Consider the following 26,333-nt stretch of genomic DNA (forward strand, 5'->3'; position numbering starts at 1 on the left):
TTTATGAGCACTCAGCCACCTCCAACCTGGAGCCCCTTGGGATTCCATTTTTTTCCCCCTGCAGGCGAAAGAATAGAAACCAATCAAGGAAAAGATGGCTTTGCTTCCAGCCAAAATCAGTTTGTGTGAAGGTATAGGTAGGTACAGAAAGGGAGAGGGAAATGAGGAAAAAACCAAACTGAGGTCTGGTGTAACCTGTGTGACCACAGAATGGATCCTGAAAACGGCCTTTAACATATCTTGTGAGTAAGCAGTGAGTATCTTATTCCCACAAACTTTTGCACTGCTTTGGAATCAGTCATTGCACTCTGTTGTTTTGTCAAAGTAATGCAATGAGTATGTACACAAAAATCTCTGGCTGAATAAAGAAAAAAAAAAACAGTAGGAGGTGAATATACATTACAATTTCTGGGCCACTAATAGTTATGATTTGGATGTAATGACTGATTGGACCAAGTGGGATCAAATCTGTTCCAGTGTAGGCCAGTTGGTGTCGACAGTCGGGAGATAAAATCATACAGCATGTGGAGTTTAATGATTGTAATCATTTGCCTTCTGATCCAGTCACTGCCAGGCATTCCCATTAAGATTAGTTTAAACATGTTCGCCAGGTGTGAGAGGCACAAATAATGCTAATTAACCAAAACTGTCTAATATGCCAAGCAAACACAAAAACTGTGCAATTTGTCGTGACTGAGAGGATTATTTTAGAGGGGCTCCACCGCCCCACAATTAAAGATTTTCTTTGATTTTTCCTCAGCAAAGTAGAAAAGACAAGCAAAGCATTTTTTCATGAAACTCATTTTGTGATTTGCTAACATTTTGTGACAAGTTTCTGTTCTTGTGGGACTTTTGGGGATCCCTAGTGACACGTCTTTACCACTTTTTCTACTCTGTCATTCAGGATGTGATTCTTCCAAATGTGGGGTCCAAAAAAAATCTCTCTCTGTTGTTAAAAATGAGAATCAAACACATTTAACTGCAGACAGACCACTGTGAACACCACTGTGAACATAACCATCTCATTTCTTGGGGTTAAATTACTGGATCAATGTACAGTATTGCGCAAAGCTCTTGAGCAGCCCCTAATTTCTTTATATTTTCCTTCCAAGGAGCCAGACGGTCTTACACTTTTTAAAAGTTCTCACAGCACATGAAATCTCCAAAGTTTTTCTTTGGACATTGTACCTGACCATTTTCAGAGGGATGTTTTTTGTTTTTCACCAATCTGTGAACCATTCAAGCATAAAAAATGAATCTAAATCAAGGGAACCGGTGTTTTGTCTACACATACCAGACAATTTAGCAAAGAACCAATCTGAAATTCTATCTTTGGACACTTTGTTACTAAAAGCCTGTTGCAAGAACATGTAATTTGTTCCCTTTTTTTTTTTTTAGATGAATCTATGACAGATAGCAAAAATAAGAGGCATAAAATAGTAATTTTGTTCAAATAACATGCTAGCTATTAGACCTGAGAGATGCATCTGGCCCTTCAGTTGATCCGTTACTTTTCAATGAAGCCTAATCAGAAAAGGCCTGAGTTGAACGGTAACTGTCAAGAAGCCAGGAAGAAAAGGCTGAGGTATGAGAGGTGAGCCAACAGTGAGTGTGAGGGAGTTAGCTGTAAACACTGGTTCATGGCTGCATTTCAGCCAGTGGTGTTGGTGATCCTGTCAAAATCGATGGATTTATGAACACAGAAATACACCGTCAATTTTTCATCAACCATGCAACACTATCTGGAAAGCATCCATTTGTACAATTGCTGATATATTAACTTGCTTTTGCCTTACATAATGCATTTATATGTAAGCTTGCACATGTTTTAATAAATGGCTGTGCCCATTTTACAGGCAAGGAATACTGTAAAACTACAAGTGCAACTGTGTACAATCCAAGTACTCCTGGATTTACTACTTATGTAAATGTCTTTTTTGTCTAAGAGACAGTCGGTTAATAAGTAATAGTGACCAAAGGCCAAGTGTCCACTGAGCTCCAGGAAACATCACTTCAATAAGAAGAGATATTATTCCATAATTTATTTCAACATTTTTGCACTTTACACGTCTGAATATTTAAATATAAATATGCTACAAATGTAGTTGTTGTTCGTGTCATGTTGCAATTGTCTGTTTGTCTATTCTGTTGCCACTGAGACCAAAGAAAGATTAAAGCCTAATTCCTTGCACATGTACACATACTTGACCGATACATTCTGATTCTGAAGACAAAAAGCAAAAACAAAAAAAAGGCTAGATCAAGAGTTTCCTGGATGCAGGATGATGATTATCACCTATACCAACATTTAAGAAGCTTAAAAAAAAGATGTCACTGTGTAACTGAAGCTTTATTCTTAGCTACTAAACCATCACAATGATTATGTGACCCTTTCACCCCCCCTCAGATTTATGATTAGCAGAATGAAGGTCTAGTATTCATGGAAATCAAATTTCAAATTTAAGAGAGACTCTCACAACTTATCAGACACAAAAAGTTATTAAAAAAAACCCTGTATTTTCTATGAAATACATCCCAACAACACACTGTGAATTCATTCAGCTGTCATTTACATTATTATGATTCACATACACAAAAATAAGCTTTCATCTTGACACAGTTTGAGTTTAAGACCAAACATTTCAGTGCCTTAGGCCAAACAGAATATTTTTGTGAAGTTGTATTTGGTAAAGTATTTAATCTTATCCACGCTGCTGTGTTACAGAGTCAACTCTAGCATTTTATTTGAGTACATGGGTATAATAGAGTGGGGAAAATTATGAATAATTGCTCCCACAACAAAACCTATAACTTGTACACATTTTATGAATAGTGTCACAGAGTTTATGTGTATTTGTCTTTAAATGCACTTCAAGCACATGAAAACCCAGAAGGTGCCTCTGAAGGTCAGCTTTCCAAAATATACTTCCTCTTTGTCATGCAGATAGGAGCAGGGAGCTGATGTTGCTGGCTTAGAGGTGCAGACGGGGAAAAACTCTGTTGTTGAAAGCTATGAAGGACAGGTTAAGATACCCTGAAAGCACTGGATAGTTCTAATGAAGCAGGAGTTGAGCAATAAGCGTGTTACTTGCTGCTCGTGTCCACATTCTTTTACGCTGCCAGTTAATCCTTTTAAACAACCGAGAAGGATGAAAGTCTCACTTATGAATCTCCGGTGCAAAAACCACCACAGCAGACCTTGTAAAGAAGCACATTTTTTGTAAAAAGCCAGGATAGCATTTTGAAGAACCTTAAAAATGTCAAAGAACATTAAACATAAGCACAGTTTTAAAATGTTCACGCGTTTAGACGTGACTTTATCTGGAACACGTTTTGGGCTAGAGGAGCTTGATTAGACTAGAGATGCATATTTACTTTCTAAGTGTGTTTCAACAAATTGACACGGTGGGCCAATGTTACATTAAAGGGACGAGTACTCAAATCGTCAAAGCGAACAGACAAATCTGATCCGACTTGCACTAAGGTCATACTAGGGTCGTCATGATACTAGAATTTCAAGCTCGATAATTACGACTCAATACTACTTTTGATTCCTCAGAGGCAAAACAATCATTTTAAAAAATTGGAGCAATGCAAACAAAAGCATCAGTAACAACAGTATTTTTAAGTTGACTGATGTTGAGATCTGGAGGTCTTGGCATCTTGAGACCTGAGGCTGGGTTTGTGGTTATTGGGTAATAGGTATTAATAGTTAGCACCTATTGAGTGGGTATCACAAATGTTAACCTGGCCAAGTTAACATTTATGATAACTATTCAATACTTCAATCTTGTTTAAACGAGAGCTTTACTGGTCTCTGAGAATAACTTAAAGTGTTATTTAGTGTTATGAATGTCAGAGGAGGGGCTGTGTGCCTGCAAGTCTGCAGGTGTTGTGTGAAGTTGTGGGTCAGCTGGAGGAGGCAAAAATGGTGTCGTTAGTACCGATACTGCTACAAACGAGTATCTCATCTGATAGTAATTTTTTGCATTGATTGGTGTCAGAGTATCGACTGATTCTGGGTCAGCTGTATAAGTATTTATTTCATTCCACAAAATTTCTCTTCTTCTTAGACCTTGACAACCTCACACCAGCAGAGGCTGGAGCAGCACTGCATGTAGGCTGAGAGTAGAAATGATCCCATTGGCAGCAAAAGTCATTCACTACAGGCCCTAAAGCTTACTGCGGTGAGTGAAAGCAATCCAGAAGGCATTTTTAACAGCAACGTTTGGGAGACTTTTTAGAGCCATCTATGAAAATATGTCACACTCAGGGGGAGAAAAAAAACATGAATTTGGAAACGATGGTAGACACGAGATTTAATAACAGTAAAATGAAGGGATCTGATAATTAGTTATGAAGGTCAATTAATTAAAATAGCTGAAACTTCAATAGAATGCAATGCCATTTTAATTCATTTCCATTTTAAGACCATGTTCCACTTTCTATACAGTCACCATACAAGTTGCAAACTCTTCCAGGCTATAGGTTTCGGCACCTTTGAACAACCTTTTCATTCCAGTCCTAATGTTGACATAATCAGGATTAAAATCCTTTTATATATTTGTGCACACTGAAGGTTACACGGGAAGGGAAAAAGGAAAGAACAGTTACGAGGCAACAGAGATGCCATGCATGACACAGAGCGAGGAGAGACCGACCTCTGTGGTGAGCGGGAGGTTTGTCAGATGTCAGTGAGGGATGTAGAACTCATCTCCTGCTGTTCACCTCAGGGTATCAGAGAGCCCCCGAAATGACACATGCGCACGTACACACTGTAAACCTATCAGCAGGCGCACCAACATGCACACACACAAACCATTTTGGTGTGAATTAGACTCAACAATTGGAGCCAGTGTAGGGCAGGCATATTATTCATCCCCGGAGGGTGTCGTGCTACTGCTGACAGGCAGACATAAATATTCCTCAACCCCCCGAACAAGGGTTAATGGCTGTCCATCACGCAGCAACAACACATACAAAGCTACACGGGCCTGGTGCACACACACAGTGTAACCACTTTCACTGGAATAGCAAGGTCATTTGGAGATTTAAAAAAAAAAACAAAAAAACCTAAACAACAACTTGGAAGACAAGAAAGCAAATGATGAAAGCAGGAATATTATTCTTATTCTCTGCCTGAACAGACACATAGATTGGTATACATCACTGACCTTTAGTCGTGAAATATGTATAGAAATTTGCATAAGTGCATAGACATATGGTAGGATGGATACTTTTTTGCAAAGTCAGGCTGAAGCTTTAAAAAGTTGAGTACTGGTGTGTGTCTGTTATGCTCTACTCTGCTCAGAGCAAGAATTATTTTATTAAGCTGAAGAAATGCATAATAGTTTGGGGAATGGCATACATAATCACCTAAGAGACTGGGTACAACAAACCAGCAGCTGAATATAAAAGAGCCAACATTTCCCGCTTTGTTCCTAATGCTGCACGGCCAATCAGAATTAATTTATTCTAATGTATGCACACAGAAGGTCAATTATCCAAATGATTCCAGTTCAGATAGCACCTGATCTTGGGAGCCAATGAGCCATCGAGAGGGCAGATGGGTGTGCTTTGCAAGGCAAATCATCGCCCAAACTCTCATCTTTAGTCACCTCCCCACCATTTACGTGTCCGACAGAGCAGGCCTGACTGCTCACTTTCAGTGAAGTGCATTCCACTATAAACAACTTAACAAAAAAGTAACAGAGCAGAATGACTTCTAAGTAAACATGGGTGTAAACAAATAGTTAACACTAATTCTCAAAAATGCTCAACAGGTAATCCTGGTGTGGAAGTTAGCCGGACAACTCGGAGGACAGTCAGTTAAACAGAACAAAGGCCTTTATTTAGCGTTAACAGAACAAGACCATACAAGCCACATCTCCACGGCTCTACACTGTTCGTACCATGTTTTCTACAGTCGATGGTTCGTACATACATGTGCCGTGGTCAGGCAGTCGCCGGCCCGTTACAATGGTGCGGTCTCTCTAAACAGATGAACGGAGAGCAGCATGCTCAGCTGTAATGGCTGCCGCTGCACTCACACTGGGAGATTCTCCAACTACTACAATAATAGGACGACATCCCCTAGCGGTGCTATACCATTACAAGGGTTGTTACAACATGCAAGGTTACAAATCTGTATAGATTTTGTTTCTTTTGCTCAATCAATAGATTTTACATATTGAGGATATGTTGTGATGGACTTGAGGAACATCTATGGAGTGTAAAACTATTTCGGAGGGGCTCTCATATTTTGGTTATAAGTTGCTTCTGTTATTAGTGACTCCTGTAGTTAACTGCTCTGCTGTGTAGCTGGGTGGCGCGCTCACACACACACACACACACACACACACTGAGCACAGGAGAGAAGTGAAGCCAGAGTGATTGTAAATGAGACCAAACACAGAAGAATCTTCAGGTTAAAAGACTGTAAGCTTGATTTTGCTGTAATAATTTCCAAGACTCTGCATAGTTAGGAAAAAAAGAAACAAATTCTTTTTTTTTTTTTTTTTTTTAAGTAGAATAACTGCTCTTAAACAAGCTGACAGGGAAGGGAAAAAGATTTTTACAGAACTTCTCTAGTGTTCATTCAGGACTTCACATTCCTCCCCCTCACAATTAAGTGGAACTGCAACTACAATTTTCACCTTAACGCATCTTACAAGTACTACACCAACGCAGCGCAAGTTTTCTAAGAATACATAAGCACAAACCGTACCTAAGCTGTGAGAGAATGGAAGGGCAGCCAATTAAGCAAGGGGCAGGTGAATATGGTGTAGAGTGAGAATTTACTATATGAATTCAGCTACGTGCACCAAAAGGATGGCATATTAGATCCCTAGAACATACTTAGAGGGACAAGAACAGTATAGTAGTTGCACTGACGTCAAAGTTCATATGTCGTATTATAAATGCCAAAATCGAGAGAAAAGCTTAATGAAAAGCAAGCCGCTGCATACAGTATAGAACTCCTTCCAACAAACCCACTTATTCATTTATCATTCTTGTCAATGACCAAATCACAGCAGCTAATGAATGGAGATGACGATTTCTCTACGGCACTCAGCCCCAGCTAAATGAGTAATTCAGAAATTGATAGAATAGACCCAATTTGCTCTCTATTCCAGCTTTCTCTCCTTCCCAACCCCTGTGGATGCAACAAGGTCTGGGAAAGTGGGTGCTAAATTGCCAGGAACATCCAAACCTGGTCGAAACAGATGGGCACAATCAGGGTTTAATTTACAAGAAGCCAGACACAGATACACACACTGATTGGGCATGTTAGCAACCCCAGCTCATGCCTTTTATTCTCCTGCACTGAGAGCTCTTACATAAAAATTTCCCATGTCCTGAAGTCTCATCAAATAGAGATGTGGCCTGTTCACATATGCAAATGCAAAGGATTTTTCATGTGTCTTAGAGGAAGGGAGGGGGTGGGGGCAACCGACGGCTTTATGGCTGACATTTTGCCATGCATACTTTGATGGAGTTCAGGAGAACGGTGCAGCATATCAATTAGCCATTAATGGTTTGCTCAGGTATTAAAGGGATCAGAGAAACCAATAAAAGCCTGGGGAGAAAAGGAAGATGCAGAGTAGACTTCAGATCGATGAAAGTCTTGTCTGGGGGCCTTGTGAATAACAGGAAGGCCATATAATGTGACCTTTGAACTTCAAGTGCAAGCTAATGTGTCACAGGTTTGGGAGCAAACAAGAAATTGATTACAATGATCTATTTTATTTTCACAGTCATCAACTTCATATATTCATATTTATACACGCAGTATTGTTATGCCTGTGTGTGTTTAAATGCCTGTGTGTTAAATGATTTAATTAGAGCAGGTAGTTGTACTGCCCTCTACTGGAAGAGAATACAATTGTTCTGCCTGTTACTCGCCCCGATCGCTTAGAGTACTAATCAGGTGGAACCAGATGATCTTCCACAGCACACCTGATCATTTCTCACGGCACACCTGTGTGTGAAATGGCATAGTGGTTGGGAAACACTAAACTAGAGCAATGATGCTGGAGAAGACTAGCTGTTACCTGTGCTGTTAGACCAGCAGAAGGAGAATGATCTCAAGAATGAAGCTAGGTCTGATTTCTATTCAGTTTCAATGTTCACCTTATAAAGTGCTTGCAGCTGAAATGATGAGGGACAAAATCCGTGCTGCTTGTTATGTGAAACATCTGAAAGTTATTTGAAACAAATATGTGGCTGAATGAGACAAACACAGTGAAAATGTTCTGAAGTCTCAGTGTTCCCCTGTGTGTTGACACAGACTGTGTGCACACAAAAGACTCACTACCAGTTATCCATTTATTTATTTATTTTTGTTTTGTTTTTGGCACTTCATTAGATAACATCAAAATAGTGTTTCCATTTCTGTTATTTGTGTGCTGTAATTTTTATGAAAAAAACTAAAAACACCTCTTAATCTTTTGAGTTTGGTATATAGCGGGGCGGTGTGGACACCCACGTTTGTGAATGCAATAAGTCAAGAACGAGGAATTTTCAAATCAATGACATGGCTGCATCTACTGAAAATCTCTGTAAGGTTTAAATCTCATAATTACTTATACTTGTGGCAAACAAACAAGACAAAACCAAAAAAAAAAACAGTTGAAAGTTGATCTCAATACTCTTTCTGCAAAGTGGTCCACTTGTAGGTTGCTTTGCTTTCATCCTTCTGTCCAGTTCATCCTACATAAACTTTAAATATGTGTCTGTCTGTTTAAATATGGAAACCGTGCCGCTCGTGTATCATTTTAAGACCAACATCTAGTTCTTTCATTTGAATGTTTTGGGCTATCTTGCTGACCTGATATTCTGTCTTCTCTCCTGCAGTGTTGGCCTAATAATGAAACAGAGGTTGTTGTACTATTTGATATTGGGGTTGGTTGTGTTTTAACTCTGTGGTATATGCCAGCTTATCCTGAGTGTATCCTGTCCCCTCACTCAAAGCTGGGAAAGACTCCACAAGCCTGTTTAAAAGCAATGTAAGAATGTTTAATGTTGTGACCTCTTACCTGGAGGCGCTAATGCTAGTTGATGTGCAATAATCACAAAACACGGCTGTCACAGACTCCACATGTAGCTGAATCAAGGAAAGCCTTAATATTATACTGCTGATAAATTATGTTCTAGTTAGGGGTGTCAAATTATCGCGTTAATTGTGATTAATTAATTACAATGCTATTTAGCGCGTTATGTTTTTTAATCTCGTTAATCTAATTTTTAATCTCTTGACATCATTGATTTTGTATGAGAGTTGCTATGTTATAAAATCCGTTTTTATGTGCTGGGCTCCTTGTGCTTGACTTGTTGGGGGTGGAGTCACGTCGTGAGGTCAAGGTGAGAAGTGGTGATTAGCTTACAGTGTGGATATGGAGGCGCATCTGAGAGTTGTTGGCCCAATGAACGGGAAATTTGTATTTCATAAACGCCCCGACGGCACCATTGACAAAGGTAAAGTGGTCTGCCTAGAGTGTAAGAAGGAGTTTGCTTACCACCGAAGCAGCTCAAGTTTGGCCTATCACCTCAACGCAAAGCACCCAGCCGCGAGTGCAGCAACAGCTAGCAGTGAAGACGTTAGCAATATAGCAAGCCAGAGCAAAGCTTTTCGCCAAACAAAACTAGAGAATACCCCTCGTATGAGCAAGTCTGCGACCGACAGGCTGACTAATGTTATTGCCAAGTGGATAGCGATGAACTGTAGGCCGATAAATATAGTAGAGGACGAAGGATTGACAGAGGTGTTGCAAATTGCGTCCAATGACCCGTCATACAAGCCGCCGTGCAGGACTACAGTAACGACCAAAATCAGCAAAATGTACGACGGCGAAAAGAAAAAAACTTGAGATTTTGGCGGAGGATTCTCCCAACTGTGTTGCTATAACCGGAGATCACTGGACCTCAGCTGGCAACCACAGCTATTTTGGGGTGACTGGACACTTTATTGATAGTGAGTGGAACCTCAACTCATTTGCACTGACCGTCATGACAACAGAAACCAGGCACTTTGCTGATAAATGCGCCGAACAGTTCCTCAAGGTAGCAAATGACTGGGGTATTGAAAACAAGATATCCACCATTGGCACAGACAGCGCAGCAAACATGCTGGCTGCTATGAGAGCACTTCCATATGAGCACATCGCCTGCAATGCTCACATTCTCCAGAGGACCATCACGGTATGTCTCGATAGCAGTGGTTTTGTCGGTGTACTGGCAAAGTGCCGCAAGATTGTTGGTCATTTTAAACAAAGCCCTGCGAGTACCACAGAACTTAACCAACAACAAGTAGCACTCGGAAAGAAGAGCGATCAACTTATACAGGATGTACCCACCAGGTGGAACTCGACTCTCGCAATGGTCTCACGCCTCCTATGTAACCGAGAGGCTGTCCAGGCTACGTTGGACCAACAGAACCACAGGTTGGTCTTGCCAACCGAAGCTGAGTGGGCGAAACTGCAGAGGCTGGAGCTCCTGCTTGAACCATGCAAGTAAGTTCAAATAAACACCTTCCCATTTTAATTATATAAACTACTGTTACATGTGTAAAATCAAAATTAATGAACATAACAAGGAACTTTTAAGGACAATTAAATTGGGAATCAGTTACACTTTGATTTAAATGAATCCAGCTAGGTTTATTTAGCAAACCTCTCCACCTCTGCAGGTATGTGACAGAGCTGCTGGGTGGTGAGGCCTACGTCTCTTGCTCTGTAGTGCTGCCTGCTTTTCGCCATCTGTACCGTGTCATGGACATTACTGATGATGATCCTGCCTACGTGGTGAAGTTCAAGAATGCCTTCCAGAAGGATCTGGCAGCACGACGAGCTAATGGCAACGAGATATGGTTCGAGGTGGCCACAGCATTGGATCCACGGTTTAAGGATTTGAAATGTCTTCCAAGAGAAAAGAGGGAACAGGTAGGACAATAAGGTTAAGCTGGACTAATGAGTCCAATTCATTATCAAATCAAACTTTTATTTATTATATGGAACACAAAGTTCTTTACAAGATTAAATAAAATAAAAAAAAAAAGCACTTAGTTTTAATCACAATCATTCATTCATTCATTCATTCATTCATTCATTCATTCATTCAGGTGTGGACCATTCTGGAGAATATGCTCCAGGCAGCAGAGCCCAGAAGAGCAGATAGTCTCCAGCCCTCCACAGAGGATGATGGACCAGCTCAGAAGAAGAGGAGGAGCGAACTCCTTCTGGGGTCTGACTCTGACTCAGAAGATGGAATTGAGTCTGGAGAGCTGCAGCGCTACAGAGCAGAACCCAGCATCAGTATTGATGACTGTCCCCTGCAGTGGTGGTATGCTCACTCAGGAGTCTATGAAAAGCTGTCAGTCCTAGCACAAAAGTACCTGGCCTCCCCAGCTACCTCTGTACCCTGTGAGAGACTCTTTAGCCTTGCAGGCCACATAGTGCAAAAGAAAAGGGCAGCCTTGCTTCCAGAAAATGTTACCAGGCTGGTGTGTCTTAGCGACTGGCTGAGGAAGAAGAAATGAGACACATGTGGTCAGCATAGCTGCTGTGTCATTTGTAGCCTACTAGAATAGATTGCTTGATGTTCAGCACTTTTTTTTGTGATGGAAGAATACTTTGATGTGCTAACTTGCAGCACTGCAATGTCAGTTTTATTTTTCATTATCTGAAGCAGAGGAATTTCAGTGCTGTATTGCTCAGAAAAGAGCAACTCTGATGTGCTAACTTGCAGCACTTAATTTATTTGATTTTATTTGTATTTATTTTTCCACTTATTTTACAAAAGAATACAACAGTATGTAAATGGTTGCATCTGTTTAACGTTTGTTAAACAATAAATGACTTTATAAAGTCACTTTCTTTGTTATATATCAGTCTTTTGGTCTGCCACAATAAGTTGAGGGCTTTCCTCAGCTATTTTTAGGTGAGATTAAAAAAGAGATTAATTAGATCAATTAATTAAAAATCATAATTAATTAATCTCTATTTTTTTTTAATCTCTTGACAGCACTAGTTCTAGTTGCATTAGTTGATGGAGATGCTAGACAAGCCATCAACAGGCATTGAAACTGGGAGTTTGAATAGCAACATCAAACTTTCAAGATAATCTATTACAATCTAATAACTAGATTACAATATCTGTTGTTATGCATCTTTTAGGCTTAAATGAAAAAAAAAAACATGCAAGGACTGAAAGTTCCAGAGCACCTGCCTAAATTGTTCTTGTGTGCTTTGTTCAATACACTTTCCACTGACTCAGTGTAGTTCACTGTAATTACTCCATCTTACACTGGTGTGTTTATTTAAATATAAGCCTTATTCATTATAGCTTATAATACTCGGTAAGGATTAATTGTTGGTGTTATGAACAAATGCCAGATTAGCAAAAGTAAACCTGTACCTTTAAGGAAACACAATTAAGGTGTGATTAGATTTTAGTTACCATCCACTACTCTTAAGCATGTTCACTGGTGTGTCACAGCTTAGTAATGATGGGTTACTCATGTCCTACCATTCACTATAGGCTACTGCAAATACGCTGTGTCCACTTTGACTAGCATTGCAGATCTACTCACCTCTATAGCAAACACACTAGTAATGAAAGAGTCAAAGTGAGGTTTTTTTTTTGGTCCCACATCTCATTCGTTCTGCCACCCACTGTAGTAAAACTCCATTTAATTCATTTTTTGCCACTCCATAAATCCTACCACCGGCACCTTTAAAATCACCAGCGCATTCCCCACTCCTGCCGTCAGCCAACCAGTGAGTGAGGCGCCACGCTCGCCTCCTGTCCCCACTGCTGCAGATAAAGTCTTTCACTTTCTTAAGAATAAACAGGAACACTCCCATCTTACCACTCTATCAACCCACTGTCCCATATACCAGTCAACCACAGATGGTTCCCACTAGCCTGTATGTGTGTGCGTGTATGTGTGGCACAAAGTGAATGGAAGTCTTCTTCGGGAAGATGAGCTCCAGTGATTACAGGCTGAGACAGTTTTCTAATTATTCTGTCAAACATCAATCCTGCGGGCTGATGCAGGCCGTCCTGTGGCCTGATGGACAATGTAATCACTGCTAGAACTCCTCTCCCAGCCCCACTCCTCCACCCATTTTACCGCCCTCTACACACTACATACACATTCCCTCCTTTTCTTCTCATCCTTTGCGCTTTCTCACTTTCCATTTGGTTGCTCTTTTCACGCCGACTCGCTTTTACTCATTTTCTCCCAGTACTCCTCACTATGCTTGCTACAATAAATAAACAAAGAATGAGTGTCATACGGCTGTTAAAATGACAATCTGTTGTAGGTAAGGAAACAAGCACACAACAAAAGCCTAATGAAAAAAAAATAATCAGTGGATCAATAGCGAGGGCATCCCTTTGGGATTCAGATAATTATATTTTTCAATGGCATTTGATTCAATTCATTTAAAACCAGGTATGTTAGTGCTTTGTACCCTCTCGTTTAATGCTAACCAAAAATACACAGTACAAGGTCCATGAGTAGTATTTGGACAATGACGCAATTTTTGTAGCTTTCTCTCTGCACACCAGTACAGTGGATTTCAAACAGTAAAGATGTGACTGAAATATAGACTGATTCAAGGGGTTTAACTAACGCACTGCATTAACAGTTTATGAATACAATCAGTGTGGTGTAGTGTGCCATTTTCAGAGGCTCAAAAGTATTTGGACAGACTAACCGTTTTAAATATGAGGTATGTTTGTAACAACAAATCATTTGCAGTCATTTTATTTTATTTTAATTACTGTACAGTACTCTGTTTTTGGTAACTACTGTTCATGATGTAAATGTAAAAAACTGTATGTTTCTGTTCTGTGTCCTGTTTGTTTGTGTATGTGTTTTTCTTGCTGCTGTTACAACCAATTTTCCCCTTGTGGGACAATTAAAGGATTATTCTATTCTATTCTATTCTATTCTATTAATGAGCACCTGATCTGATTGCTTTTGTGGTATGCTTTAGATCATTATTACGCAGTAAGCAAGCAGTTGGTTCTCCTCATCAATATCTTGGATGTGTAAATAAAGAAACTCTTTTTGTAATTCATCATCCAACTATGCTGGTATATCAATATAAACAATATATATGATATATTGTAAACTCCTGCCACTAGATTTAAATTACAAAGTGAGCTCTGAGTGCAGGCCTACTCCCTGCTGTATGAGCATGCAGTGCCCTTGGTCTCAGTCCGTTGCAACCTTTGCTCCTTGCATCCACTATGACAGCAATGGCAAACATGCTTAGCTTGAGGGACTTTAAAACCCAGTGAGTGAATCAGCAAAGTCATGGAGGAAATTCTATAAAAATGTAGAATCAGCACTTAAAAATGTGTGAATGTGACATCGTATAAGAAATGAAACCCTAGCCGCCAGTAGACTTCACCAGGTGGTAATGGTAAAGTTGAGCCCCAAACACAAACTACAGAAATGAAACTGAAATAATTTATTTTTATTTCAAACAATCTCAAAGAAATAAAAACATTTTTTTCCCGTGCCTTCACAGTACTTTTCCATTTTCCCTGCGAAAATCTCTTGTCCATCTGTATCTTCCTCTGGCAGTAGCAGATAGTGACTGAGATAATAATGGAGGAGAGCCGTGTTCAACACTGCCTCTGCTGCTTGGTGAACAAGGCAGACTGCCACAGCAGCAGACAGTCATGTCAGCTTGGACAGAGTACCAGGAATTGAACTGGATCATGCAATCTGATAGCAAATTCTTCCAACCAGCTGTCACTTATGGGGAACGCAGGGACAATAAAATCTGGATAAGGGAAATGTGCCGCAGTGCGTACTAGCAAAATAGCGATTAAGGATTTAATATATGAGATTTTAAACATTAATAAAACCGCAAACAACAATTTGCTGTGTAAACATATAGAAGTGTAATGTTGTCCTCTGAAGAAAATGAAATCTGTCAGAGTTTATCTGATCGGAGTTTTGATAGGCGGGCCGGCCACAAGAATGGAGCGAAATGAAACTGTACGCCCTCCTTGTGAGTGACTTCACATACAGCACTGTGAAATCCAGATAGCAGAGTGCCAGTCTGTTTTTAAACAACAACAACAATAATAATGAAGTATTTTAGTTATAGAAAGGGGAGTAATAAAGTCAAAAGCAAAACAAAAAAACAGCATCACCTGCTGAGCAAATACTAATAGCATCAGTATTGGCCTGACAGTCATTATCATCATCATTTGGCGCTTACCCAGTTATTGATCTAATTCACATGCACTTGTTTAATTTCAGTTGTAAACTAAAAGCAAAAGGAGAGATCGGTGAGGGTGATGTGCCCTTTTGTTTAGGCCTGATGCTCTCGCTCTTATGCACCAACCAGCGCTTCTGAACAGGGATGGAAATCCAGAACAGAGCTTAAATTATCCTTGAAAATAATATTGCTAGAAACTTTGTGTTATTTGACAGCTGCACAAAGCAAAACAATAACATTGAAGTCCCATATGAGTCAAACTCAGCAAACGTGTGATAAAGAATCAGACCTATAGCAGAACTGTTTAGGTATTGGTATCAAAAACTATTATCCATGTCAATATCCTTTACTGTAACTTTACCTTAAAATTAATACAGGAAGTATAGAAAAAGACCATTTTTCTTCTCATGTGTGCAGATCCAGTAAGCCTAATGCTAGTGTGTGCGCCTCTATGGGTTTTCAGTCTTCACACAGATATAACGCCATCTATCCTGACCCGAAGCATGGAGACAAAACACGAGAGGCGATTTCTCTGGAGATATGACGAGCCAAGCGTTTTATGGGAGCCTCATCGTCTTTCCATTACGCTTGATAATAAAGAAGTGTGCGGATCAGACAAGAGGCTCGTATCAAATCAGGCCTGGAAAAGCCAATTACTGTGACAATAATCTCTCGCTGTACTGCTGCCGGCATGTCTCGCCATACAAAGCAGCAACTACCTGAAACATGACGAGCGGGGAGGAGGGGCACTGAGAAGAGACAGGACATCTAAACAGATAGTGTATTCAGGAACGGTTTATTAAGCGACAGCATCTGTGGGAAGACGCCGCATTTTAAGAGCAAATGCTTTGGGATTTTCAGAATTTGGGTGGCTTTCTTTGTGAAACAGCAAGCATTAGCACAATCCCACTTTTATTTACTTACAGTGTGGACAAAGAAGCTAAAACAGTTGTCCTTTAATGTTGCTCATTCTGAGGACATTATAGAGGTGCATGGCACAAAGGAGCTAGAGGAAAGGAGATGATGTTTTAACCCGTGACCCTGTCAAAGCTCACGAGGCATCAACAGCAGAGAGAGGGCAGTGGGAGGGGAGGTATTTAGAGCCAAGTCTGACTAAAATCAGAAGGTTAATGTGAGTTGTTCAGAGCCTAGGGCCTTGTTAGAATAAACGCAATCCCCAAGAATGAAATCTACAGGCAAACACACCACATGCATACACAGAAAGTGGTGCAGATTAAATATGTTCAGATAAATATCACAACAGCAAAAGAAATAACCTAACATATTCTTAAACTAAGCGTTGATATTTCATGCAGTTTCAGTATTTTTAGTCTGCTGTGTATGGAGGTGCTGCCTCAGCCCCAGCCGCAGTGAAAATCCAGCACAGAAAGAAGCAGCGTGACCAGAAAAGACAGTTAAGTTCACATATTTCTGGAAGCTGGCACAATTTTTCGCAGTGTACCAAAACATACTCAAGTTTCAATTTCATGATGAATAAGTGCTTAAAGTGCAGAATCTCAGCTCTCATTCATGCGACTGAACAAAAATATTGTGTGATAATATTTTGTTCAGCTGCAGAATCCTATAACACAGCAGCCTGCAGGAGCTGAAAAATGTAAACTGAATGAAATTTCAGAGTTTGTTCAACAAAGCATCTGCAAATACATGCTGCTATTAAAATATTAGCCCTTTTTAAAGTACATGCATCTCCTTGAGTGATGAGTGATGCATCTTACAGTGACTCATACTGCAGTTAATGAGGTGCACTTTGGTCACCTCTAGCCAAAAAGAGCTAGCTAGCTGCCATGTTTACTCGTCAAACTTTCGGCAGCTTTCACTGAAATTAACCTGCGCACCACCAACCTCCACCTTGATAGCATGAGAGCAGGAGAGGGTACAGTGTTTGTGGGGTCAATACATGGCTCACCGAGCACGATTGATCTCATCGACTGAGTGTTCGAGTGGCCACATATAATCCACCCCCTCCCGCGCCCGTGTGCACACATACGCGCCAGAGGAGCATGAAATGAGGGAGTCACATTTCTGCAGCAATGTCTCTCAGAGCTGCACAGGGAAAAGTCTGTGATGGTCATACTCTCTCAAGTCTTGGAACATGGACAGATGGAAGGATGGGAACTGGAACTGGTGGCAAAGGGTGGAGTGATGACAGCAGATGGTTTGGATGGAAGAAATCTTCATTTACTCAACACTCAGAAGAGGAGAACACTGGCTAGCAACAGCATGCCACATTTAATATGAGGCATTATCGTGGGCGACTATGTTGAAACCCTGTGTGGTGTGTAAACACAACAAAACTGCTGCTTTCATGCTGTGATATTCAGGGCTAAAAAGCATCAGGGTTTAAACTGGCATGACAAAAGGTTTAAGTTTGAAGCCTTTTAATTATTCTCTGAGTTTTTTGTAGCCAATAGTGAGATGTAAAATACATGCAGATAGATGCAATGACCAATACGATACAGAGTTCTAACAAGGATCTGCCCAACGTGATAATCACTGTCGAAATGATTAAACTTTACAAAACTAAAAATGTATTTCCACTTCCTTTATCATCAGGTGAAAAGGAGCAGACGTAAAGCCGCTTTCAAAGAAGCAAATGAAAATAAATGAAGAGCGTCTTTGGTATGCCCTTCCTCTGAGTGCTTGACTTCACAAGGTTGCTCAATCACATGCAGCTCACCTCCCTGTGGCATCCAAAGGCCCTATCTGATCGCTGACTGGCTCCCCCTGGCCCCGTGGTGTGAACCAGGTGCTGTGATGACAAAATGCTCCTGGCAGCAATAAGAGAACAGAGAGAGCAGAGCTCAATTAGCTCAAGCTCCAATCCCAGATCCTCTATTGATTTCCCTCGGATGAGGAATGGCAGACAGGAGAAAGCTCAATCAGACATACCCATGGGACCTGTCTCCCTCTTTGTCTCTTCGTCTCTGTGTGCATGTGTGCACGAGTGTGTGTGTCTCAATAGGGGACAAATTGGTGCCAAGTCAAGGTGCTGGGATGAGGTGAATACATTAGCTATCCACGGTCTTCTTGGATACATGATGGTTAGGTTAATAGTGTTGTCTGCTGATGGTGCTGTGGAAAATGACATGAGTCTTTAAAAGCACGCTGTGCCGTTCCAACCCAGATCAAGTGGAGAAGACGACAGCTCCCTGAAGGGCAAATCAATCTGACAACTCATCAGTTCCATTGTACATGTCTGGACAGTTCAAGCCCACAAATTAAGCACAGAAATAAGAGAGAGAGTATACAATAGTTAGTCTAAAAGCACTGTTTGTTCTTCACTTATGGCTTAAACGTCCTTTTTCCTGGGGGGGGAAGCATATATTTTTGTGCTTATTCATCATGCCTGTACATTTGACTTTTTGATTCTCAGTTCACATCTCTCTGACCTGTCTCAACATTCACCCATTCAATACTGCTTTCAAGAGAGCACGCTTGTGCATGTCACAGATCTATTTCACTCTCGTTCAACCTGCATTAAAGCCACTCACGGAGCAGCTGTAAATTATCCTTGCTAGGAGCGAGGTGCTTTACATTTCACAGTTAAGGCTAAAAATGACACAGAATTACATGCAGGAAAAAGTTCGTTTCACCCCTCCCTCTCTCTTCAACACCAAGGTGTGCAAAATTTCTCTCTCTCTTTCCAGCTTTTTATCACTTTTTCTCTCTCTGCCCTCATCCGTGCTCTCAGTCCTCCTTCAGCCAATTGGTAAATGACACTTAAAAGTTAAGACTCTTTCCACTTCAGACAGCAACAGAAAGTGACCAAAGCTGGGCAGCATTTGACCCACATCAAACCCAGGTGGAGAGGAGGGTCAAACCACACAGACAGACAGGCGGTGTTTGTTTAACCTGCATCAACGTGCCGACAGAGGATATGCATTTGTAACTCAGGCTCAAGTCCAAATAGGTCAAGTACTTCTGACATGGTGTATTTATACGATCTACTACAACATACTCGTTTTCTGAGAACTTCTGTGATTCTGGTTAAGATGAGAAACTAGTACAGAGTTGTCATGATACTACATTTTTAAACTTGATACTGACCAGAAAATTATTGATAGTTGATACTCTTTCTGATACCATGAGGTGAAAAAAGCAAAGGGAAAAGGCACTTTTTAAAAATAAAGATTATAACAATACAAACAATAATGTCAATGACAGTGACAGAGTAACTGAACTCTAAGATATCCACATATGAAGTGTTTGTGCAAAAAAAAAAAAAAAACAACCCTAAAAAAAGGCAAAATTTTCTATGCTTCTGGTGACTGGGCACCATATTTTTTGTACTGATCAAGAGTGTCAGGTTACTCAAAAAAGTAATTTATCACACTTGACTCATTAGCTTTCATAAAAGTGACACAGGATATTACTTAATTACTCACCAGAGAAAGTAATTTGTTACACTGTTTCCATGTTACTCTGAAAAATGACCTGAGACGCACTCTGTAATAAAAAAGTACAAGTTAACATAAATTTTTGGCTACAGTCCCACACACCAACATAAATCCCAATGCTAATGAGGACACACATACGAGCTTTCTTTTAGTTTTTACGTAAGTAAGCAAAACTAAAAACACCAAGTAAAGATTAGAACTAGCTGAAAGAAACTTTAAATGCACAGTGATCCTACTGTAGAAACATGTACAGGTGGAAATTTAGGGTTGATATTCAGGGTCAGGCTGCTGGGCCCTTTAACGTCAGTCTGAGTTTTTGGCTAGCTTTGTGTTAGCATGCTAGCTGTGCAGTAGTTTCTGTTTCTGGATGCAGTTCGCATTTCATCATCATACTCTTGTTCTTTCATGCAACACATATAAAAGTAAAGCACATATTGTAGTTGCTAGTAGACTTTTCTCAACTTCGTTCTGGGAATTTAGGAAAAACATTAAACTTTATACACATAAATACTTGCGTTATCCTGTTAACTGCCTCTATTAGAGTTAAAGATAGGCAGAACTGATGCTGTTTGTTTCCTAGCTTCCTCACTAATGTTATAATTTAATAGTTAGCCACTGCCAACAACTGCTACCTAAATAATAACTTAGCATGTGGCTAATATGGCTAGTAATAATAGTTAAATGGCTAATATTAACGTGTTTCGGGGCGTATTAACATTTTACTGTTAATTTCAGTGTTACGGGATCTTTACTGGGCTCTCAAAATTCCTCATATGTTCCGAGCCTGAACTGCTTCAAAACCCTAATAGAGAAAATTAAGAAAATATAGTTAGGCTGGTTATAAGCATTCAGTTTAATTGTAGTTATGCCTAAGTGAAGGTGGAAGTTAAATCTACTGCTTTCATCCAACACACTGCAAAGAGAAATAAATAAGACACCATCTGCAGTTCTCTCATGTTACAACTGCAGCACAGATAGAGTTTACAAATGTAAAGCTAACAGCCAAAGCTACACATGCACGAGCTGAAAACAGAAACAGAGCTCTGCCAACACTGGTATTGATTCACACACACACACAAAATGTATATATCTCTATAAACTGAAACAAACATGAATCCATATGCCATCTCGCGTCTCTACCAATCAACACTTCAACACACCAGCTGCGGTGTGTGACATGTATTCACTTGGTTTCATGGGTGCACTCATTAAAACTATTGGGAAAAAATGTGATAAAAACCAGAAATAATAGAAGAACATCTGCTTCTTCCTGACTTCTCTTGTTAGGAGAAGTCATGTTAAAAATTGTGAAACACCAAAAGTTCATTCGGAAGCTGAACTTAAAATACTGCCATGAGGTAAGGTCTCATCAAGTATGTTCACCCATGCTGCCTCAGCCTGTACATGTGTATTTTATAAAGCTGCACAAAGGGCTTTTGAACTTTTGCCCTCAATCTTGGGAGCTCAGAATGGAAAGCATTGAAATTTATACGCACACGCATTCAAAAACTATATGTTCAAAAAGAAAAAAAAAGGTGAATACATTTCATGGACTATCGCCAGGGTCAGTGTACTCTAAGGTTAGCCTATAATAGAAGCTTACATTGCTGCACTGATTTTAAATGAGCTGGAGACGAAAAGGTCCTCAAAGACGCACACAGAACCTAACCCTATATCCATCACTACGGGACTTAAATGCACTATAAGCAAATCTGCAGGAAAACATAATATGAGATGGAGGCTTTCTCAAATGATGGCAAGCCAACCCAATGACCTACGCAACCAGTAACTGGAAAACAGAGAGCCACCGCTCCCTCGGAGCGCACAAACTGTCTGCCTGTCTCGAGCAGTGCTCACTCTTCCTGCAGCTTGGCCTCAATATAGCTGCCCCAGTGCGTTGACTGGACTAAGCATGCGTTCCTTTATGTCTGGCCCCCTATTTAGTACTTGTGTAATACTCTGCACACTGGGAATGAACCCCATTACTGAGGTAGCTTGTTTACGTCTTTCTCTCCTTTTCTCACCAGCTCGCATTGCTTGTGTTTATAACACAGGGGACCAGAATCTCCCAAAGGCCTTCGGCTCCAGGCGGAAAGGTGATTTCTTTCCTACTAAAATAACGCAGCATGGGACTCTAATATCGCAGGTGACTGTTGTGATTAAAAGTTGTTTGGCTCCCATGAGGACTACGTGTGTGTGCGTCTGTATGATGTGGCTGTGCCACGACACAAGCATTTATTTGCACCTATTTGCATTTTTTTAACAGTGACAGGAAGAGCTGTGTGGTTTTCATTGCAAACGTGTGTTGTAACACCCTTAGGAAACAGCCCTGTAACACAGAGCTCTTTTCCTTCTTTTCAGTGAGGAAAGGATGATGGGCTTTTCACGACACATTTCTCTGGCTCACCTGGCTTGGACCTGAGCCCTCTTCCCTTTTCTCTGTCTGCATACATGTGGAGCACACTGGACACGGGTACAGACATCTCCATACAGGGATGAGAAACAGTGCCTGGGCACCTGCAGGATTTAACTAGCAGGCATGAAACTGAAGGAAGCTCTTCACATTGACTTTAACAGGATTTAGTGAGATGAAAGTCTGCTGGGAAGAAAGAAGAAGCACAAAGAAGGAGAGATAAAAGGTGGAGAAAGAGAAGCAGAAAACACAAGAAGAACTAGTGAAATGACAGACTAGCAGGAGCAGACAGGAAATGCCTGGGTATACATCAGCACATAAGTAGTGGTGTATAACACCAGTAAAGACTGTTTCACAGATAACATAAGACAGTGCTGGAGAGGTAGTAATAGTGGTGTGTTCCCTGTAGAGGGTGAGATGGGGCTTAGAGCCGGCAGGGCTCGGGAGTGTCACTGCAACAACGAGGAAAGTGGTTAAAGGGGAACCACAGGTGAGTTAAAGCAGAGTCACTGAGCTGGAAAGAGGTAAAATTGTGTGTAGTTTTCTTTGAGGGCAATGGGGGGGCTGGAGCGACACGCATAATAATCTCACACAAAGAGAGCGAGAGGGAGGGAGAGAGCAAGTGAGAATGGAGGGAGAGCTCTCTGAGGGAGAAACTCGAAATTACATACACACAGGTGAGTCTCAGCATTTCAAACTGCCTTCACACTCACACACGCACACACACACTCACACGCGCGCACACAAACACACAAACCAGTGCGAGCTAAAAGATGTTTCACGATCGACAGCGTGATTATGCAACTCCAAAAAATGAATATGTACACGACTCTTGTTTTTGCCTCAGAGGCAGGTCCCCCGGCTTACTAATGCTAATGTGCCCGTCTGTGCCTCTTTCACCTCATAGCGTGCCTGCTTCACCTTAAACAACGCAGAGACGTGACAAACTACTGCAGTATGCAACAAGCCTAAAGGTAACAATGTACAAAGAAGAAAAAAGATAGAATATCTGTCATAAGATGCAGAAACAAACACAGCCTGTATGTTTAAGGTCACAATGTAAGAATAGCTGTTTTCATTATTATCATATCTGATACATAAATGTGTAATTTCCTCGCTTTAATGAAATATTTCCCAGTTTTTATATTATTTACAACTTTCAACACATTATACTTTTGTTCTTTCTTCATCGCCATCTCTTTGAACACACGCAGAAACAACTGAGTGGGCGGCAGAACACTGACAGCTCGCTCACTTTGGAAATTCAACTCTCCTTCGAGCAACACCGCAACACAACCTTATTCTGGAAGGGGAAGACGTTATCTACACCGAAAGCCAGTTCATTTTTAAAGTCAGACTGCTTTGGATTCTGTAGTTTTCATAAATTGTAAAATGGAAATGGGGAACTGTCGGTCAAGAAACAGAAAGAACCTCAGTATTCATCCCCAGGATCACCGCGCTGCCTCTCTACTGCCGACTTTGGTTTGCATTACAGTAAATTTGGAACAAAAGGCTGATCTGTGAACACATGAGATGCACAAACTCAATGTAATGTTAACCAAGCTTCCCACACACACTCATGAGTCAGCACGACATGTTCATTTACCGACAGGCTGCACGTACGTGCTTATTTTCTCATTCATTTGAAAACATCGAGTTTGCCGTAGTCGCAGATAAGATCAGGGCTTTAGATGTTTCGCATTGTAATAAACCTTTGAAAAGGACTCCTTTATGCATTCGCAGTGAGACGCATGAATATGGGAATGAAAGGTTAAAGTATTACGAAAACGCTCGGCCTACTTGAATAGAATATTAATTACGTAACAGCGACACAATAAATCACAAAACAAGCCGCCTTGACAATTAGTAGGTTGATATAATGGCGGCCCTGATACGGGCATCTAGCCACAACAAGAGTGTGTTTTAGAAAAATGTCATCATTTACTCTAGCCTATAAAAATTATAGAAAACAGCCTTAAGCCCCGAGAACAAAATGGATGTCGAGTTGGACAAAACATCCATCTGCCACCTTCTTTACGGCACAGGCGCAAGGCAATAACGAGGTTATTTGGCTGTTGGTATTTGCTGCCTGCTCCTGTGCCTACAGGTGATGTGAGGAAAACCTCAATAAATTCAGGCATTCTGTCATCAAACTGTTCCACGCGTGGATGTGAAGAAAGTGGAGCTATTTATTTTAGCATGGGAGATAAATATGTTCCTGTTAAAAAAGCCGGGGGCCTAAATTCAAACAAACCTTATTGGTCTAGTAGACCCAGCTGAGCTACATAACATCCCACATAGTTAACGCGAACACGCACGCGCACACACTTGGGTAGGGTGGGGTGGGGGGGTGACATACAGCTCTATGATTCGCTTATTTTTCTCGCATTCATTTCATTCCGACTTTCTTTCCCGTCTTGTTCCCACTTCTCATGCGGTATCCCTCCATTTTATCTGTTTTCTCTTCCCCTTTCATTCACAACATAATAATTTGAAGGTAATGAATGCTTTAAGGGTAGATACTGGGGAAGTGAGCAAACAAGAAAAGGAAGCCTTTGTCATCTCATGCTCCATCTCTGCTATTCAGTGCCAGCGGTACACTCGCGTCGCATCCACTCCTCTCAGCACAATGAGCCTGAGACATCAAAGCGGAGATTGAGAGGGAGAGAGCGCGAGAAAGACAGAGGGGAGGGAGGGAGACAAAAGCGGAAAAAGCAACTGAGGAAAAAGCCAGAAAGAAGAGACGGACCCCAAAAATACCTGTTTTTCCCCTTCTTTTCTTTTTTTTGAGGAAGCATAAGATGTCATTACAGTGGAATATTTCCTGCTGAATGGACTTCTATCATTTTTTCTTCGCAGGACATAAACCATTTTAATCTTGGCACTCAAAAGTTGCAGTGGTTCCTAATAAAAAGCACATTTTCACATATGCAACAGAACATTTCTGGCCTTCCTCACAGCAGCTACCAAACTCATTTTATTCAGTGCCAGTGGAAGTAAGCATTCTTATAAGGCACTCTATCAACACTATTATGCGAAAGCAGCGAAAGTTTTGTTTTTTTAAATCAGTAGAAAAATAATGATGTGAAATGCAAGTAGACCAGGCTGTCTGAGACTCTAAACTTTGAATAAATACTAAACAAAGGGCTGCACATTTGAAGGAAATAAGCACTGAAGCCTTGATGTTTAAGGCAAATAAGGAAAAACAGAATTTACTGACGCTCCGAGTCGATCAATTTTGCCTCGGCACCTCATCCCATCCACGTTTACCCAGGGTGTGATTTTACTGTTACTTACTGCTCATATATCTTTTAAAGATTTGGGAGTAGTAATTTGTGGGGAGGAAAAAAGAAGAAACCAAATGCAAATGAGCAGCATGCTCTTATTGTGAAATGATTAACATTCCCTCCACAGATCAGAGCAGGTTTCTCAGCTCCCCTGGTTGAAATGCTAATGGTGCTTCCAACCCAGTTTAATGTCAATCCTCCTCTATTTTTTTCCCTGTTAGGGAGGAGCTTCCCGTCTCTGTTTCCATACACAGCAGCAGGAGGGACAGGCAGCAGGTCTACTCCCCCATCTGGATTTGGGGAATCAACCCAAAGCAAAAAAAAGAGAAAGAGGAACAGGAGGAGCGTTTGATGGTGAGGGGGCCAGTGGATACAGACTGTAAAACCTGATCTCGCCTTTGAAGATATCCAACTTGTTTTAAAAGGGTATAATAATAATAAAAATGTGGCTCCCTCAGGGGAAGAGAGCAGCAAATCTCCCCTGTTGATTGCATTTCTTTTTTAACCACCATATTCATTTTTATTTTCCTCCACAGTCTGCCGGGCTGATTTTGTGAGACCAAAATCGATCACACAGTGGATTTTTCGAGTCAGGCAATGTATCACCTGCTGGAGTGTTAAGGTTAGCAAGTTTTTAACATTCATCAACAAAAGGTGTGCAACACTGCTACCATGAAAAATCCTACTTCAGTGTTTCGAATGAGCTTTAGATTAAATAAAGCTTTCTGGTTTGTGTAATATATACAGAATATCTATTTTAAGACTAGACTATGTATCACATGCCATACAGCGTACTGTAGCTGTATTGTTTAGTAACCTGTCCTGGAAAGCCATTTGAGGAAATTCCAGCTGGCAAGATAGCTTTTTAAACTAGATGCGAAACTAATTCTTCAAAAATATTTACTGCCAAGTCAAGTCAGCATGTGCTTTTTTTTTTTTTTAAAGAAAGATTTTTTTAAAAAAAAGTGAG

At 40.6% G+C, this 26,333-nt stretch overlaps 2 protein-coding genes across 5 annotated transcripts in view; one reads left to right on the forward strand and one right to left on the reverse strand.

Annotated features, from left to right (window-relative positions):
- Nucleotides 1-26,333, reverse strand: part of suclg2 (succinate-CoA ligase GDP-forming subunit beta) — a 96,855-nt gene that overhangs the window by 17,160 nt on the left and 53,362 nt on the right. The window contains exons 10-11 of one of the 4 annotated variants that reach the window (XR_010093937.1): nucleotides 22,071-24,711; nucleotides 17,944-18,034 (exon numbers count right to left, since the gene is read on the reverse strand). The exons of 1 other annotated variant lie outside the window; for it this stretch is intronic. The gene's annotated coding sequence lies outside the window, so the exon portion shown is untranslated. Of the gene's footprint in view, nucleotides 1-17,943; nucleotides 18,035-19,651; nucleotides 19,713-22,070; nucleotides 24,712-26,333 lie in introns of those variants that run through there. 2 more of the 4 variants (XR_010093939.1, XR_010093938.1) reach the window with 2 other exon arrangements.
- LOC134627219 (E3 SUMO-protein ligase ZBED1-like) lies at nucleotides 9,297-11,794 on the forward strand. Its single transcript, XM_063473168.2, has 3 exons — nucleotides 9,297-10,511; nucleotides 10,688-10,940; nucleotides 11,120-11,794. Exons 1-3 carry the CDS (start codon nucleotides 10,009-10,011, stop codon nucleotides 11,534-11,536), a joined length of 1,173 nt encoding a protein of 390 aa, XP_063329238.1. The 5' UTR covers nucleotides 9,297-10,008; the 3' UTR covers nucleotides 11,537-11,794.

Source organism: Pelmatolapia mariae, linkage group LG5, assembly GCF_036321145.2.
Source record: "Pelmatolapia mariae isolate MD_Pm_ZW linkage group LG5, Pm_UMD_F_2, whole genome shotgun sequence".
Taxonomy (NCBI): Eukaryota; Metazoa; Chordata; class Actinopteri; order Cichliformes; family Cichlidae; genus Pelmatolapia; species Pelmatolapia mariae.

Excerpts from the sequence above, each read along its gene's own strand:
- LOC134627219 (XM_063473168.2), top strand. The coding sequence starts at position 10,009 with ATGACAACAGAAACCAGGCACTTTGCTGATAAATGCGCCGAACAGTTC. Across the intron at positions 10,512-10,687 it reads CTCCTGCTTGAACCATGCAA|GTATGTGACAGAGCTGCTGG; the intron begins GTAAGTTCAAAT and ends CCACCTCTGCAG. Across the intron at positions 10,941-11,119 it reads CAAGAGAAAAGAGGGAACAG|GTGTGGACCATTCTGGAGAA; the intron begins GTAGGACAATAA and ends TCATTCATTCAG.